The sequence below is a fragment of the Atractosteus spatula genome, chromosome 2 (assembly GCF_055471065.1).
Source record: "Atractosteus spatula isolate fAtrSpa1 chromosome 2, fAtrSpa1.hap1, whole genome shotgun sequence".
NCBI lineage: Eukaryota > Metazoa > Chordata > Actinopteri > Semionotiformes > Lepisosteidae > Atractosteus > Atractosteus spatula.
This window is the reverse complement of record NC_142707.1, coordinates 12620530-12636492: the sequence shown is the minus strand read 5'-3', so window position 1 is coordinate 12636492 and position 15963 is coordinate 12620530. Positions and strand designations below refer to the sequence as shown.

Below are 15963 nucleotides of genomic sequence, written 5' to 3'. Positions count from 1 at the left end.
TCCTCTCTCCTTTTCCTCACCTGTCCAGTATACCTGTCTGCATCCTCTCTCCTCTTCCTCACCTGTCCTGCTGACCTCTGTCTCCTCGTCTCGACCCACCTCTCTGTCCTATCTCTGTCCCTTGCTGTCCACTGCGTGCTCACTCGTTCACGGCCAAGCCCAGCGCTGGAAAGGTGTAAGCTCAGCTCAGACCGTCCTTCAGTTTTGGCAGAACGATGCAAAGACTGGCAGATGGAGTGACGGGTATTTTGGGGTGAAGGGCCCTGCTCAAGAGTACGACAGCAGTGCCCGTCCTGGGAGCTGAATGACTCGAGAGCCCTGCCTACTGGAATAGACCAGAATCCTCTCTCAGCACACCTGCTCCTGGAGGGACAGAGCGAGACAGGGATGACCCCCGTACTCAGGCAGGGGGTCATGGGACAGCTATGCCGAAGGGAGCCCAGAGGCGTCTGGTCCAGGAACAATAAGCCAATCGCTTTCCAACTCCAGGGGCTCCGCGTGCTGCCGAGGGGCCCCTCCCTGGGGCAGGGAGGGGACCTCACTCACACAACGAGCAACGCAGGAGGAAAAAAGGAAAGAAACCAGAGAGACAGAACAAGAGACCCGAAGGGCCAGCTGACATCGGCTGAGCGTCAGCACCGGGAGGAGGCCAGGAGCCCTGGAGAGAGACACCCCCCAGGACTGAAATCAACCCCCTCCCACGCCCCAAAAACACAGAGGCAGCCCAGTCTGTTCCACTTCATTTCGATTTATTTCATTGCTCAGCTTCACCATACAGTTGTTGTTTGTTTTTTGGTCTGCGAAAACGGTCGACCAGAGCACAGCAACAAACCAAACCCGAGCGAAACAAGCACACGAACAAGTGAAGGGGCGCTGACAAGGGGGCAGGAACAGCAGGCCCATGTCCCGCGTTCTTGGGGTAGAGACGGAAGTGGGGCCCACCTGCGCTCTGCTCCCGGACGGGCGGTCTGGGGAGAAGCAGACCCCTGGTGTGCAACACCATGGAGGACTGTAGGAGCCTCAGGACGCGGGTGTGAGCGCTGGGTATTTCACAATCCTGTCCGAGGAAGAGCACACACCGCAAAACCTGGAGCGGAGCAACTGGAACTGAGGAGGGAGTAGGCTTCAGGGCTTCATCAGGAATATCCGCCCCCCCTTCCCGTTTCTAGGAGTGTGAAAAACAAGGCTCGGGCACCTCTTCGCGGGGGACCTGCTTGTAAGATTTTACAGTTGAAAATGTAAGAAATTTCCTAAACCTGGGGATCCCTGTGACATTCGAAAAACTCCATCCGGAGCGCGGCAGGAGCTCCACTGCCGCCCCGCTGCGCCAGGCCAGTGAGGGAGCGTGGGACACGATTCAGCTCGCTGCTGAGAGCAATGCGCTGCCAAAGATGTCGCCCCCTGCAGGAGAGCTGCAGAACTGCACGGCGGGGCTGAAATGGAGCCTGCGCTGGGCATGAGCTTGGGTTAAACACACGAGACTTTCACCTCAGTGCCCCCCCTCCCCCGTCTCGCTGAAACCCAAGCAGCTGCGACTCTCACAGGGTGCCTGGCTGACTGCAGGACCAAGGCGCCAGGAGCCGCGCAGCCAGAGGCAGCAACACACAGCGGCCTGCAGAGCAGAGAGGCCGCACTGCGTCTGAGCCCCGAGTCACGCAGCTGGGGTAACACACCGACAGGGGTGGGGGGGGGTTACTTTTATCAGTAACACATGACCGGCACGGCCAAAAACCGTCTGGGCCCTTTCTCGAACCCCCTGAGCTCACGCTCGCGGAAGAAGAGCTCAACAGCGGGGCTTCTCTCCCAGCCCGTCGTCAGCCTCAAAATCAGGCAGCCAGACTGGATCCCACGACATCCCATCATTCCCGACTGAAAACGGAGCCTCGTTGCAATAGCTGCCGCTCAGCCCGCACCGTTATTCGGATGTTCTCCCGAAGTCGCGACGCCGCAAGGCCCACGCGGTGCATCATGGGAAGACTGGAGGCGCAGCGCTTGTCTGGCTGACGAGACCGCGAGCGCGCGCAGGCGCCTGGCGTGTCCCAACAGTCGCCGATAAGGGACAGGACCCCTGCTGCCCCCAACCCCGGGACACCCCTCCCTGCAGAGACGCTCCCGATCCGGCACTCGAGTGGCCGAGCCCTTCTCACTTGTCCTTTCAGTCCTAAATCTGGCAAGATGGCGAGCTGCGTCCTGGGAACTGGCCTGGAAGAGCCCGTTTTGTCATAACTGCGATCGTCATGAATAATTGTTATAACTACTCAAGCGGCCAGACCGGGGAGGAGAGCAATTTTGCACACGGTTGCGCAAGTGTTATAATGAAAAAAGTAGAAACATTTTTCTCAGACTTGACCACTCTCCGCGGCCATCGGATTATTTGAATGACATCCCTGTATGATCCAGAACTAGATTAAACTACTGAAAACACCTTGAGACTTCATGAACTGATATCTTGAGACTACTGATAACCGTACTTAGGCCGGAGTAACAGGGAATGATCTTCAGGATGAAAAGCAGACCTAGACTGTTTTTAGTTTCGTCCCAAAAGGTCAATGTGGATTAATCAGATGAGATTCCTCTGATGGAATTATTCACAATGGATTTGTCCCCACCACCTGCTGTGAACCACGCCCCCTACCCAACAGGCCACACCCATCACACTTCCAGCCCCGCCCCCAGTAAAACTCAAGATTGGGACACCGGACGCAGGATCACGGAACTGCGTCTGTCAGCTCCGAACAGCAGGTCTTCCTCCATTCTTAAGTCTGCAGAGTAAGGGTCAGAGGACAGAGGTAGACAGAGAAATGTACGTAGGAAGGTAGGGATGAACGGCAGAGGGGAGGAGGAACAGCAGAATCATCTTGTGTGGGGAAAACAGCACAAAACGGCACAATAGGAAATTCTCCTCCCCGGGAACACCCCAGGGAAGTGTGAGGGAGGCCGACCCCTCCCTCTCAGTCCAGGGAGCTGCCAGGCCGCGCTCTATGTTCGGACCTGGAACTTGCCCGCTTTGGTCATGTACTTGATGCCTTTGAAGGGTTTGTACTTCTCTCCGTACATGTCCAGACGATTCACCTTCAGACCTGCGGCCAGGGAGAGCGAGAGGGGGAGGAGAGGGGAGGGAGAGAGGAGGGAGAGAAGTGAGAGAATGAGAGAGAGGGTTAGAGAGAGAGAGAATGAGAGAGGAGGGAAAAGGATAGAGTGAGGAAGAGAGGAGGGAGAGGGATAGAGAGAGGAAGAGAGGGTGAATGAGAGAGGAGGGAGAGGGATAGAGAGAGGAAGAGAGAAGGGAGAGAAGGAGAGAGAGGGGTAGAGAGGGAGAGAGAGAATGAGAGTGGAGGGAGACAGAGAGAGAGAGGAAGAGAGAAGAGAGAGAGAAGGGAGAGGGGTAGAGAGAGTGAGAGAATGAGAGAGGAGGAAGAGGGAGACAGAGAGAGAGAGGAAGAGAGAAGGGAGAGAAGGAGAGAGTGGAAGAGAGGCAGGAGAGAAGTGAGAGAATGAGAGAGAGGGGTAGAGAGAAAGTGAAAAGGGAAGAGGGGAGAGGAGAGGAAGAAGGGAAAGGCAGGAAGAGATGAGGAAGAACAGAAGAGGGGAGTTGAGAAGACCAGACGTTTCGCCATTCATATTGTACTGCAGTGCTTCCCAGCCCTGGACTTCCGGCTTTTACTCCCGGTTAGTATGGTTTTTTATTTGAAATGGCCGATTATTTACTTATACAGGGGAGAATGAAGAAGTGTAGACAGCCTCCTTCCACCTGCCCACCCTTGGGCCAGTCGCCTTCTAACACATCACAGGCAGCACAGCCCCATACCGCAGCCCCGCGAGCCTGCAAGCCCCCAGGAGGCCACAGGGGGGCGCTGTGTCGCCGAGAACTGGGAGAGCTCTGGCTGACAAACCCCACTCTACCCTCAGCCAATCGTGTGCCTCCTCCTGGGGGATCCTGGTCACAGCCGGCTGGCGACAAGAGCCAGGCTCGAACCCGCGATCACATAGCGTGGCCTACACTCGGGCGAGTGCCTTTACTCAGGCGGCCTCCGGAACGAAAACCAGGAGCCAGGGTTCCCCCGGGATCAGGGCTGGGAAGAACTGGTGTGTTGTAGCGCGGGTCTCAAATTCAGCTCAGTGACCAGTCAGACAGTGAGCACCTGTGCCCAGGGCGTTTCCACCTGGTGGACACAGCACGCCATTACAGAAAGCGACGAGCACAGCACGGAGAATGCTTGATTACCGGAGATGGCGAGCTGCTGTATCTTGAACTGGATGTTAATCGTCGGATTCTCATCAGGTTTGGAGGCCCCGGCCTGCAGGCTCATAGTTCCCTTCAGACTGGGCAGTTTCTGGGGGTTGATTTTCCCAACATCCCACGTCAGCATCTATACAACACGCACAGCGTTAGGCAAAGCGTGCTGAGGCGATTGCCATTAAGCTCACTGTATAAAATGAAATGTATTACGTCATGGACAGCTACACGCCGGCCTGGAGACCAGACGGGGGTTACCTTGGTGACGGGGTCGAACGTGAAGGTGCCCTGCGAGGGGGTGAGGTTGGCGGTCAGCACGCCACGGGGCAGCTGGGAGGTCACCAGCACAGCCTCCACCGCCTTGCCCATGGTCTGCTTGGGCCCCAGGGTCAGCTCGAAGCGCCCCAGGGAGCTGCCCTCCCGGAAACTGATGTTATGCTTCACGTAAACTGGGATAGCCACCAAGCTGGGGGGGACAGCAGTGGGGAAAGGGTTAACACTGCCGGCACAGCGCGGCTCCCAGCACCCCCAGAGTGCAGGCAGAGCTGGCACTGAGCCAGAGAGGAGACGCAGTGCAGTGCAGTCTGTGCAGCTACCTTGCAGCTCATAACTAACCCAGAGCAGCTAGATGGTCAGCCACTGAGCTGCACGGCCAGGCAGTGAGACACTCACCAGTCATACTGACCGGCCGGCAGAGAGATACTATTGTAGAACGTCAGACATACAGGTGGAGGGTCAGACCACCCGGCAGAGGGTAGGATCACCTAGCAGTGGGTCAGACTGGCAGGCACAGGGTCAGACTGGCAGGCAGAGGGTTACTATTGTAGAACATCAGACATACAGGTGGAGGGTCAGATCACCTAGCAGTGGGTCAGACTGGCAGGCAGAGGGTTACTATTGTAAAACGTCAGACCGGCCAGCAGAGGGTCAGACCGACTGGCAGGGAGTTATTTAGAGAGTCATTATCAGAGAGTTAGACAGCAAGACTAGCAAGTCAAACAGTCTGTGTATAAGCCAGTCAGCCACTAAACCCTGTCAGACCGTCAGCCTAACGTGCCCAGTAGACAGACTACAGCCCCCCAGTGTATCAGCTGTGCCCAACAGCTGGTCTTGATAAGAGCCAGCTACGGAGACCAGGGCTGACGTGGCCTGACTCACTTCTGTGAGCTGACGTGGTAGGACAGCAGGCGGAAGTTGCCGTCGGGGGGGATGAAGGACAGGATCCTCTCGGCCTCCCAGCGCTTGAAGCGAACACATGGGTGGAAACTGACATCATCCAGGAGACGGGGGTTCTGTGGCAGAGAGACGAGGAGAGAGACTCAGAACTAACGCAGCCTGACATGCAGAGGCGCACCAACGGGGTGGCTAAACAGCCAGAGGGAGGCGCTCTAACCATGAAGGAGAGGGTGAGATCGGGCATCCCCGACAGCTTCACACAGGCATCGATCACTCCCTGGATCTCGGCGGTGATGGTGGAGCCTGGGCGGACAGAAGGCGGGGAGGGAGGTTAGAGGGAGCGACCGAGAGGAGGGGGAAGGGGGAGAGGCGAGAGCAGCCGGGTACCTGACTTGTCGATGATGGCGTCGATCTCCTCCACCACGTCGAAGTAGGCCTCGTTGTTGGTGTACTTTACACCAGTGCGGCGCCACGGCACCACTGACAGCTGGCCAGTCGGGAGCTGCTCTCCCACGTTGGTGCTGCCTGCAGCACAGCAGAAATATCACCACACATTCACTTAACAACGCCGTAACATCACAGAGAAACTTTATCAAGTCCCATTAATATTGTCCCTAAACAACGGATTTACAACAAGTAGCCCAAAACTAACTGATACACAATAAAACAAGTCTTGGTCCCACTCCCCAGATTCTGCTGCACTCAGTCCCTCCAGACGCCCTCTTGTGATGGACTTAGCTCAGTAACTTTGAATCCCAGTCCGCCTGCCTCTCAGTTTTAGTCCTATTGTCCCTCAGTCACAGTCAGCTCAGAAACATTCAGTGCCAGTCCTCCTCTCCCTCAGTCACAGTCAGCTCAGAAACATTCAGTGCCAGTGCTCCTATTCCTCAGTCGCAGTCAGCTCAGAAACATTCAGTCCCAGTCCTCCTCTCCCTCAGTCGCAGTCTGCTTATAAACATTCGGTTCCAGTCCTCCTGTCCCTCAGTCGCAGTCTGCTCAGTAACATTCAGTCCCAGTCCTCCTGTCCCTCAGTCACAGTCTGCTCAGAAACATTCAGTCCCAGTACTCCTGTCCCTACATCGCAGTCTGCACAGAAACATTCAGTCCCAGTCCTCCTGTCCCTCAGTCACAGTCTGCTCAGAAACATTCAGTCCCAGTACTCCTGTCCCTACATCGCAGTCTGCTCAGAAACATTCAGTCCTCATCCCTCTGTTCCTCAGTCACAGTCTACTCAGAAACATTCTGCCCCAGTCCTTCTGTCCTTCAGTCCCCGTCTGCTCAGAAACATTCAGTCCCAGTCCTTCTGTCCCTCAGTCACAGTCTGATCAGAAACTTTCAGTCCCAGTCCTTCTGTCCCTCAGTCACAGTCAGCTCAGTAACATTCAGTCCCAGTCCTCCTGTCCCTCTGTCCCAGTCCTCCTATCCTTCAATCCCTGTCTCCTCAGAAACATTCAGTCCAGATCCCTCTGTCTCAGTCCCAGTCTGCTCTGTCCCCATCAGTCCGCAGCCCCCAGGACCCCCAAGTGTGAGCGCCCCAGCCCTGCCTGTGATCGTGTTGACGACAGTGCGCAGGATGGTGGGGGGCTTGATGAGCTCCTTCAGGATATTGGACTCAGTGGCCAGCGGGAAGCCATTATCCAGCATCTCCTCCAGCAGCTCATACACAACCACAACATTGTCCTTGATGGCTGCCTCTGAGCACACTCCAAAATAGTCCTGTGGAAACAGAGAAAGGGAGTGAAGGTTAGAATAGAAAACTGCAGAGAAAGAAAAAAAAAGGATTGTGCACCTAGAGAGAGTTGGAAATAGTGCACACAGAAAGCTCATAAAAACAGCACCAATGATGAAGAAAGATAAAGCATACAGGAATAAAAATATTAAGCTAAGATTAATGAACTTTTGCATTTTGACTTATATTGCCTATCTTCCGCCTTCAAGCAACTGAGTTCTGGGAAGGCTGTGGCTTGCTAGTGAGCAGTGCCTCTTGGGAATGTGTGCGTTTCCACTAGCAAATACTCCATTGGTGCTGCAATGTGACTTCATCTACCGAGAGGCTAGAAGGAAGCCTTCTGAAATATGCATGCCAGGACAGGAGTATACCCACACATTCTGCAATAACTGTGTACCCAGTAATAAAGACTATACACTGCTGCCCAAAATACACCGTGGACAAGGAATGTAAAAGGGCTGCATGGCTGAGCTGTAAGGTGAACAACAGAATAATAAGATCAGTGATAAATATAGCTTCCTTGAGACAGCCTGGACACTGAGGAGAGGCAAGAACCAGGACAGACAGGCAGTCAGAGACAGACAAGCTCACATGGACACGACAGAACAGTCCCAGTGATCAACACAGACAGACTCACCGGCACAGACTTACCCAGAGACAGAGAAACAGATGCAGGCAGGGACACAGACAGAGAGATACCAGGCTAGGACACAGACAGAGTGACACCAAGTAGGGACACAGAGAGAGAGACACAGGCTGGGACACAGACAGAGAGACACCAGGCAGGGACACAGACAGAGAGACAGCAGGCAGGGACACAGACAGAGGGACACCAGGCAGGGACACAGAGCCCTCCTCTGACCTGGAAGGTGTCCACGACCCTGTGCAGGAACTCGATGACGAAGAGGGGTGGGACCTCGCTCTGGATGACAGCCACGAAGTAGATGCGGTGGCGCAGCACGCTGATGAGGTAGTGGTGTGGCGTGGGGATGACGGGCGGCACGTTCTCCGGCTCCGACGCCCGCTCCTGCGCCTCGAAGAAGTAGTCGCACACGGAGCGGCTCACCACGCTCTTCCAGTGCTTCTCCAGGAAGATGTCGCCCGAGGAGTTCACCAGGAACAGGCTGTGGATCATGGTGCCCGCCTCTGAATGGCAGTCTGTGTGCCTGTTCACCTGATTGTCTGTGTGTCCGTATCTGACTGTCTGCCTGACTATCTGACTATGTGTCCGACTGTCTGCCTGACTGTCCGACTGTCACCCTGACTATCCGACTGTCACCCTGACTGTCTGTCTATGTGTCTGACTGTCTGCCTGACTATCCGACTGTCTGCCTGACTGTCTGTCTACGTGTCTGACTGTCTGCCTGACTATCCGACTGTCTGCCTGACTATCTGACTATGTGTCCGACTGTCTGCCTGACTATGAGCCTGACTGTCTGCCAGTCAGTCTGCCTGGCTGTGGTCTGTTGGTCTAGTGACACTCTTCCCAGTCTGCCATGCTGTCTGTCGAGTGACTCTTCATTCGCCCTGCCACACCGCACCTGGAGGGCAAGAACAGAGAGTCAGAGCAGGTCAAGGAAAGAGAGAAACTGGGGGGAACTGGGCAGAAAGCAAGCGAGTGATGGACAGAGGGGGAGGCAGACGAAAGCAGGGGAGATACAGAGGAGGCAGCCGGAGTGAAGGTGCTGCATTATTCATATTCAGCGGCGCTGGGGTGTCAGGTGCGCTCCGTGGACCGTGACACTCCCCTCTGACACGGGCGCGCACACACACTCCGCCAGATCTGCCGACAGACTTCCGTTCTGCTTCGGTTCAACCTTTCAGGGTCTGACGTCTCTCCAGCCGCAAAAGGGAGGAAAAGTCATCCGCACATCCGTGTCACTCAAAGTGTAACTGAGAATCAGGTGGAAGGGCGGCACCTCGGTTACACCCCGTCCCAGTTCCAGCGCGTCACCCCCGTTCTGCACATTTATTTTCTAGTGTGATGCGGGCCATAGGCCCACGATAAGCCCCCCCTTCTCTTTTCTCTCTCACACGGGAGTCTTGTGATGAAAGAGCCGTCCCCCCCCAACCCCCACCTCAAGCGCTCCAGCCTCCCAATTCCCGAAAAGCTCAAGCCAGACCCCAGAGAGGGGGGAGAGGAGGGTAACGGCGGTTGAGCCGCCGGTTATCGAGATATTCCAGACCCTGCTCACCCCCTGTGTGTCCTGCGATCCTCCGTAGTCCAGCGTTAAACGCTCCTCTTCTTTCAATGGATATCCAAGAGCTGTCGCTTCCTTCTCCGTTATGCGTAGCGATTGGGACCTCTTCTGCTGACAGTCCACGGAGCCAATCAGGAGAAGGCGTGAGCGCAAGAGGCCCGCCTCTCCTTAGCAGCTATTGGCCATGGGGCGTTTGCCTTTCTTTGATCGTGTACGCCATTGGTCGGTCCCCCGTAAACATCAAGGGTTTTCTATGGTGGTGATTGGTTCGGCTTTCCAAGCCCCGCCCATGTCCGGGTCGCTGTCCTGTTGATATGGTGAAGGCGCTCGCTGTAAAGAGTCAGATGATTTTGTGCTGGTCGCTGTGGGTTGCTTAGCATCTTACTATCTTTCGCTGGAAGGAATTATATGAGCACCATATACTGGTGCGGTTTTATCAGTGGGCAACAGAATAATTAAACCCGGACTCGACTGGAAACGAGGTTGTCAATGTGGCACGAAAGGAGCCGATTTCACGATCTCGCAAGCCTGACGCTCACTGCTGTGGGATGCGGAGACCTCTTAAGCAAAACCGGGCTGGTTCTGTAAGTGGTGTACGGTGGGCCAATAGGTGGCGCTCTTCCCAATGGAGCAGAAATTCCGCTGGAACTGTATACGTTGTGATAATTGTATCTGCCTTTTGCAACACTGTGATTAATTGGTCCTAACCATAAAGCTCTTTGAAGCTGGAATTTGTTTGGCGATTCAGGACACTGTAATGTAGGAGGGACCGTCCTTGGGATCCAGTATTAGACTTGGGTCCTGACTCGGTGTGCCAGTGAAAATGACAGTCCGGGGTGGTGTCATCTGGCCTCCCTAAATATCCCACTTGATTTAATTGGCGGAGCATATGTGAAGGATACACGGCATTTTTTGTCCGAAACTTTAAAATTGGTTGGGATCGTAAAAAAAAAAAACTTTGTTGTTTGATGATTTAAGCAGTCATAAAGAGACTTATCGCAAAAAAAAACATTGAGAGGGTTACAACGGGATCTTTTTTCTTTCGTAACTCTTTCTGGAATCGAAACCTTTTGGAAAGAGTCCTGTTGGACGTTTGTGCGAATATTGTATTTAAGTCCGACCACACATTTGATTTCTGTGGATGCATGCCTCGTTAGGATTTAAACGAATTAAAAATATGACGCTGTTGTATCTCGGCAGGAGTGTTTATAGAGTTCGAGAGGCTGCGAACGCTGAGCGTTTTTCGATCATAATTGACAAAAACCCAACGTCGCTGATTTATTTTCGGTTGTGTGTTTGCAAAATACTTTGCTCTTCTATGTTAACAATGATTGTCTCCCTCTTCTTGCACAGCAAATAAAAAACGACGGCAGAAATCTTGACGCAATTCACCTCTTTATGCCTTAACCAGTGAAAGCACTTCTGGGAAGAGCGTTGTAGCAGTTCATCTAAAGCCCACAAGGTGGTAGGAGAGAGCTGGATCGAAGGTGGACATCGAATTGGCGATGCAGTCTCGCCGCCCGACGGAGGTCGATGGCTTTACAGCCAAGTTGCAGACTTCGACTGCTGCAGTACCTTTGCCGTTGTCGTTTTCAATTAGAAAAAAAAAAACTCGTTTCAAGAAGGTGATGCTCTCGCATGCTTCAAAAGAACACTCTCTAAGTTAATATCTGGAACACAAACAGTTCGCATCCCCAAAAAAAGCCATCTTGTCCCTGGGAGTTAGGGTCTTTGTGTAAAAGTACGAGGTGGAAGTATGAAAGCATGTGTCGGTGTGTGTGTGAGCCGCCAGTGTGTTTCAGTGGGAATCGTGCAGCTCCTCTCTCTGACAGAAGGGCAGAGCAAAGACGGCTTACGGGTGGAACAATGGGGTCCTTTCACTGAGCCGACACACCCCCCCCCCCCTCAAGTTTTGTGGCCTCCTGTCACCGTGGCAACCCCCCCAGGGAGGGGGCAAGAACTGACGGGCAGCTGGAGGAGAGAGGAGCAGAGGAAGGAATAAAGAGAGGCAGAGAGCGGGAGACTGAGGTCCCGGGACTGATGACCAGCAGGTGTCTGGGGCAGCTGGGAAACAGGTCTCGCAGGAAAATGAAGGGGCAGGCGCCACACCAGACAGAGCCTCGCACCTCCCCCCCCCCCCTTCATGTCTGAAAGAAGGGAGATCCTTTCACGCTTTTCGGGACAGTCCACATGAGGCCCGCTCTCGCAGCCAGGCCGTGTCGCTCAAGGATTTGAGTTCAGCGAGAAGGACAGACAGCTGTCCCTCTCTCCCTGCCCGGCTCTCCTCGTTTCACACTCACACTCAAACCTGCACGCTGTACACGGGCTTAAAAAACACAGGGAGAACGGATTGCCCCAGACACAAACGTGAGGAAGTACTGGAATGATAATCAGCCCGATCACCGGTGATCAATACCGCGGGCGGCAGCCGGGGCTGGAGCCTGTTCAGTCCAGGCCGTGAGGAGGCGTGTCTCCTGTACCTGAAGTCCTCCAAGATGTTAACGAGGTGAACGCAGCTGGTCGAACGCACTTCAAGGTCACGGGTGCAGTGACGATTGGGGTGTTTAGGTCTGACAGCAGGGGGCGCTCCTTCATGCAAGGGCATCCGGTGATGCGCTCTGGGCCGAGTTCCAGGATTGGGCAGACGAGACGGCGCCAGTGGCCATATTGGCCACCCTCCTAACGGGCCCTCCTGTGTGGGCCTACACCGCACTGTTCGGCCTGGCCAGTGGGCCTAGGACATGGGTTCAGGCTGGGCCAGCAGGGGCAGGATCGGAGGGGGGGGGTGACAGATCGACCCGGTTCTGGTGCTGCGCAGGTGTTCAGAGCATGTGAACTCCGCTAACTCGCTCTCTCTTCCTTTTCCACTCGGTCCGCTTGCTGTAACGGGCTGGGGACCATCTGTCCCTGTTAACACAAAGCCCTAGCCGGGGTGTGGGTGTGTGAGTGTGTCAGTCCGAGCTGGATCAGTGGGCAGGGCCAGTAGCTCGGAGCTGTGTGTCTTGCTGTCCTGCGCTGGTAGTCCCTCTCTCCCTCTCCCTCTCCCGCTCAGGGTGTGGGGCGGCGCTACTGTGAGTCAGACAATAACAACATCGCAGAACAAAACAGAGTGAGGGAGAGATCGCACCATTGAAGGCCCGCTCGGAGGCAAGGGAGGGAGGGAGGGAGGGAGATTAAAAACTCACTCCTGCGGGCTGGAGCCCCCTTCTCTCCTCCTTCTTTTGATTTTGTTTCTCGAAAACGTACAGAACGCGGCCCGTGTGCGCAGTTCTCTCTCCCGGGGCCGGAGCTGATATCTGAGACAGTGTTCACACCCTCCCTCTCCTGTCCCTTCCCTGGTGCAGAGAGAGAGAGAGAGAGAGAACAGAGCGACTGACTGTCCAAGAGGCCAAGAAACACGAAACAGCTGGCAGCTCTGAGGCCCGGAGACAAAGGAGCTCGGTACAGTTTGTGTCAATTACTAATGAGAAAAAACAACCTTTATACTGGAAGGAATCCTTAAGATCTGAATAATAATAATTGCTTACATTTATATAGTACTTTTCTGGTCACTCCACTCAAAGCGCTTTACAGGTAATGGCGACTCCCCTCCACCACCACCAGTGTACAGCCCCACCTGGATGATGCTCCAGTCCGCTCACCACACACCAGCTCTCAGTGGGGAGGAAAACAGAGTGATGAAGCCAGTTCAGAGATGGGGATTATTAGGAGGTTATGATCGGTAAAGGCCAGTGGGAAATTTGGCCAGGACGCTGGGGTAACACCCCTACTCATTTCGAGAAACACCCTGGGATTTTTAATGACCACAGAGAGTCAGGACCTCAGTTTTACGTCTCCTCTGAAGCACGGATGCTTTTTTTACAGTATATCTGAAGCCTAAACGCAATATGAATTAAGACATGACAATGCTGGATAATGTGCTTTGACTTAACCGCAAAGTACAAATGCGATCTGAAGGTGTGACACGTGTGACACGATGCCTATCTGAGGCCAAGCAGTCGGCATTACATCTGCGTTGCACAGAGTACAGTGGCACGTGATAAACTCACACGGGCTGTAAAAACATTTACAGGGGGGCATACTAAGTGAATGCGGTCTGGAAAATGTGAGATCACAATTATAATAAAGCTGCTGATTTTAATATCTGTGCCAGAATCAGTCGTGTAGGACACTGCAGTAAAGTGTAATATAAATGCTATTATTGGCTGGGTGTTGTGTTGTGAAGAGGAGCTGGCCAGCCGGCCATCCCGCTGTTCGCTGAGGCTGTAGTGCCCAGTGCCCGGCTGCACTGCAGTGAGAGAGCCAGGCAGGAAGGTGTCCGCTCTGACGGCCAGCTGGAGGGGGCGGGGCTTGGCTCAGCTATCCATTATTAATGAGGCATGGCGCCACTATGCTGTTGTTCAGCGGCGAGGGCAGGAGTCAGAGGGTGGGGGAACGGGGTGGGGTAGAATCTTTTACCACGTGGTCCTGATCTGCAGCCATGAAGAGTTCACGTACGTGGGGCAGGTAGCAGGCCCAGCAGACGCACGCACCCAGCTCTGCTGCTACCCTAGAGAATCCGGACACTGCGCCAGGGCCAGGACTGGGAGACTGGAGGGGGGGTTTCTTTTCCTTTATAGCACCAACTGGGTTTTGGTTTAAACCCACCCTATAGGGTATCACAGATTGCTCCAACACGGGCAAGTCAGAAAGATCATAAAATGGAAGAGGCCATTTGGCCCATTTAGGTCTTTAGATAGTAGTTCATTAATCCAAGGATCTCATCCAGAGCTTCGGCTTCAACAACGTGGCTGGGCTGCTTGTTCCACATTCCTACAACCCTGTGGGTAAAAAGTGGCTTCTGTTCTGGGTTTTAAATGTACTTCCACATTGATTAGATCTTCTCTGTTCAAGACTAAAAAGATTCAGTTCCTTCAGGCTGCCAGTGCTGAAAGCGCTTCCTTTCTGGGTTATTATATATACCAGGTTATTCTGCCTTGGACTGATTCCAGAGCAATACCTTCTTTGTTAAGTGGTGATCAAAATTGTACACAATATTCTGAAAGTGCTATTTGGGCAAGGTACTGTAAAATGTCAACATAACACCTCTTTATTTACATTTACTTTAACTTTCCTAAAGCTTTCTTTGCCTAATTTATTGTATCTTCGTATTGTCTAAAGTAGGAAAGCAATTTGTCAACATAATTACCTAATTGTTTTTCATAGGAAACATCTTCAAACTCAGGATTTCCTAAGTGTATATTATTACTACCTACAAGTAAGACTCTGCATCAGCCACATGTTTGTCCAGTCTTGAATTTAGTTTGAAATTCTTTTGCAGCTTCTACAATATTTTCTATTCCTCCTAGCTTGGTATCCGGTGTAAACTTGACTAGTTTGCTGACTATACCAGATTTCTACTGTACTGGGTCCTAACACAGATCCCTGTGGCACTCCGCTGATGACATCATCTCTCAGCGACGTCTGTACCAGCACAGGGGAGAATGGGCAGCTAAGGTCCTTTGACATGCCCAGGTCAAAGGCCAGTTCTGACTCAATGGAAATCAAACAGCTAGTCCCAAAGTAATGTCAACATCAAACAGTGCATACGGGACTTAATTAGGCCAATAACCTCTGCTAATCAACATACAGTTAAAGAGTCACTAAAATATTGGTTTCACCTAAAAGCAGTGACCAGAAATCCCACAACCATGAGCGATAAGCTGAGCCTACAGAAGAGTCACAGCTCACTGTCCTGAAGCTTACTGCCCTGAGTCATGTCCACAGCAATAAGCAATCAGCAATCATGTCCACAGAAATCCCAAAATTCCTACACCTGCCAGAATCAGAATAGCACCCAGTCCTACTGGGAAAGGGAGGAAAAAACTCAATAGAGCTGTAGCCCAATGTGTGATCTCCTGTCACAGCCTGAGGAACACAGAGGGATCCTTTCAAATTAATAATAATATTACATTACTGTTGTAAATGTTTGCAAATATCTTGCTAATTGTTGTTGCTTTGGCAGCACCCTAATTCGTTGGTCATGGCAATAAAGCTTGTTGAATTTGAAATTATTTTTTTCCCATTTAATCAAATAATTAGTTCCACCAGCTAACAAAGTGAGTGCTCGGGGCTGAAACCGAAGTCTTAGATGTCCCAGCAGCCCCTGCAGGAGCTGAGGCCGATACCTTTGGTCTACAGCAATGGATAAGACAGCACTCCAGCAAAGAGACAGAGAGAGGGCTGGCTGCTCCCCAGGGCGGTTTCCCTGGCGAGTCCCTGGCTTTCAGGCTTCATACAAGGCCGCAGTGTGTTCCCCAGCTGCTGTCCATCCCCTTCACTTTTGGAGGGGGGGGCGGTTGAGGGGTTGAGGGATGAAGGAAAGAATAGGGATGGCTGCGCTCTGCAAGCCGGACAGGACAGGCTTGGAAATTTCCGTCTAGTCTCAACCCCCCCCCTTCCAGACCAGGATGGGAGGAGTAGAGGGTGGGGGGGTGGTGGTAGTTGTGTGAGTGTGTGTGTAGGGGGGGTATTCAGGGGGTTGGCAAGAGGCCAGCTCCAGCAGGAAACTCCCTGGTTCACACGGACAAAAGCAGCTTTAGCTTTGACACAGGATCACCAGCACCCCTCCCTCCCCTTCC

The 15963-nt window shown here is 53.2% G+C and overlaps 1 protein-coding gene across 1 annotated transcript; it reads right to left on the bottom strand.

Moving 5' to 3' along the window:
* Positions 1 to 732: 732 nt before the first annotated feature.
* Positions 733 to 9430, bottom strand: ap3m2 (adaptor related protein complex 3 subunit mu 2). The gene is made up of 9 exons (XM_088904745.1): positions 9338 to 9430; positions 8005 to 8683; positions 6958 to 7129; positions 5801 to 5938; positions 5631 to 5716; positions 5396 to 5529; positions 4496 to 4703; positions 4226 to 4370; positions 733 to 3080 (listed from the first exon to the last, which is right to left on the bottom strand). The coding sequence occupies exons 2-9, from the start codon at positions 8275 to 8277 to the stop codon at positions 2980 to 2982; spliced, it is 1257 nt and encodes a 418-aa protein (XP_088760871.1). The 5' UTR covers positions 8278 to 8683; positions 9338 to 9430; the 3' UTR covers positions 733 to 2979.
* Between the last annotated feature and the right edge of the window lie 6533 nt (positions 9431 to 15963).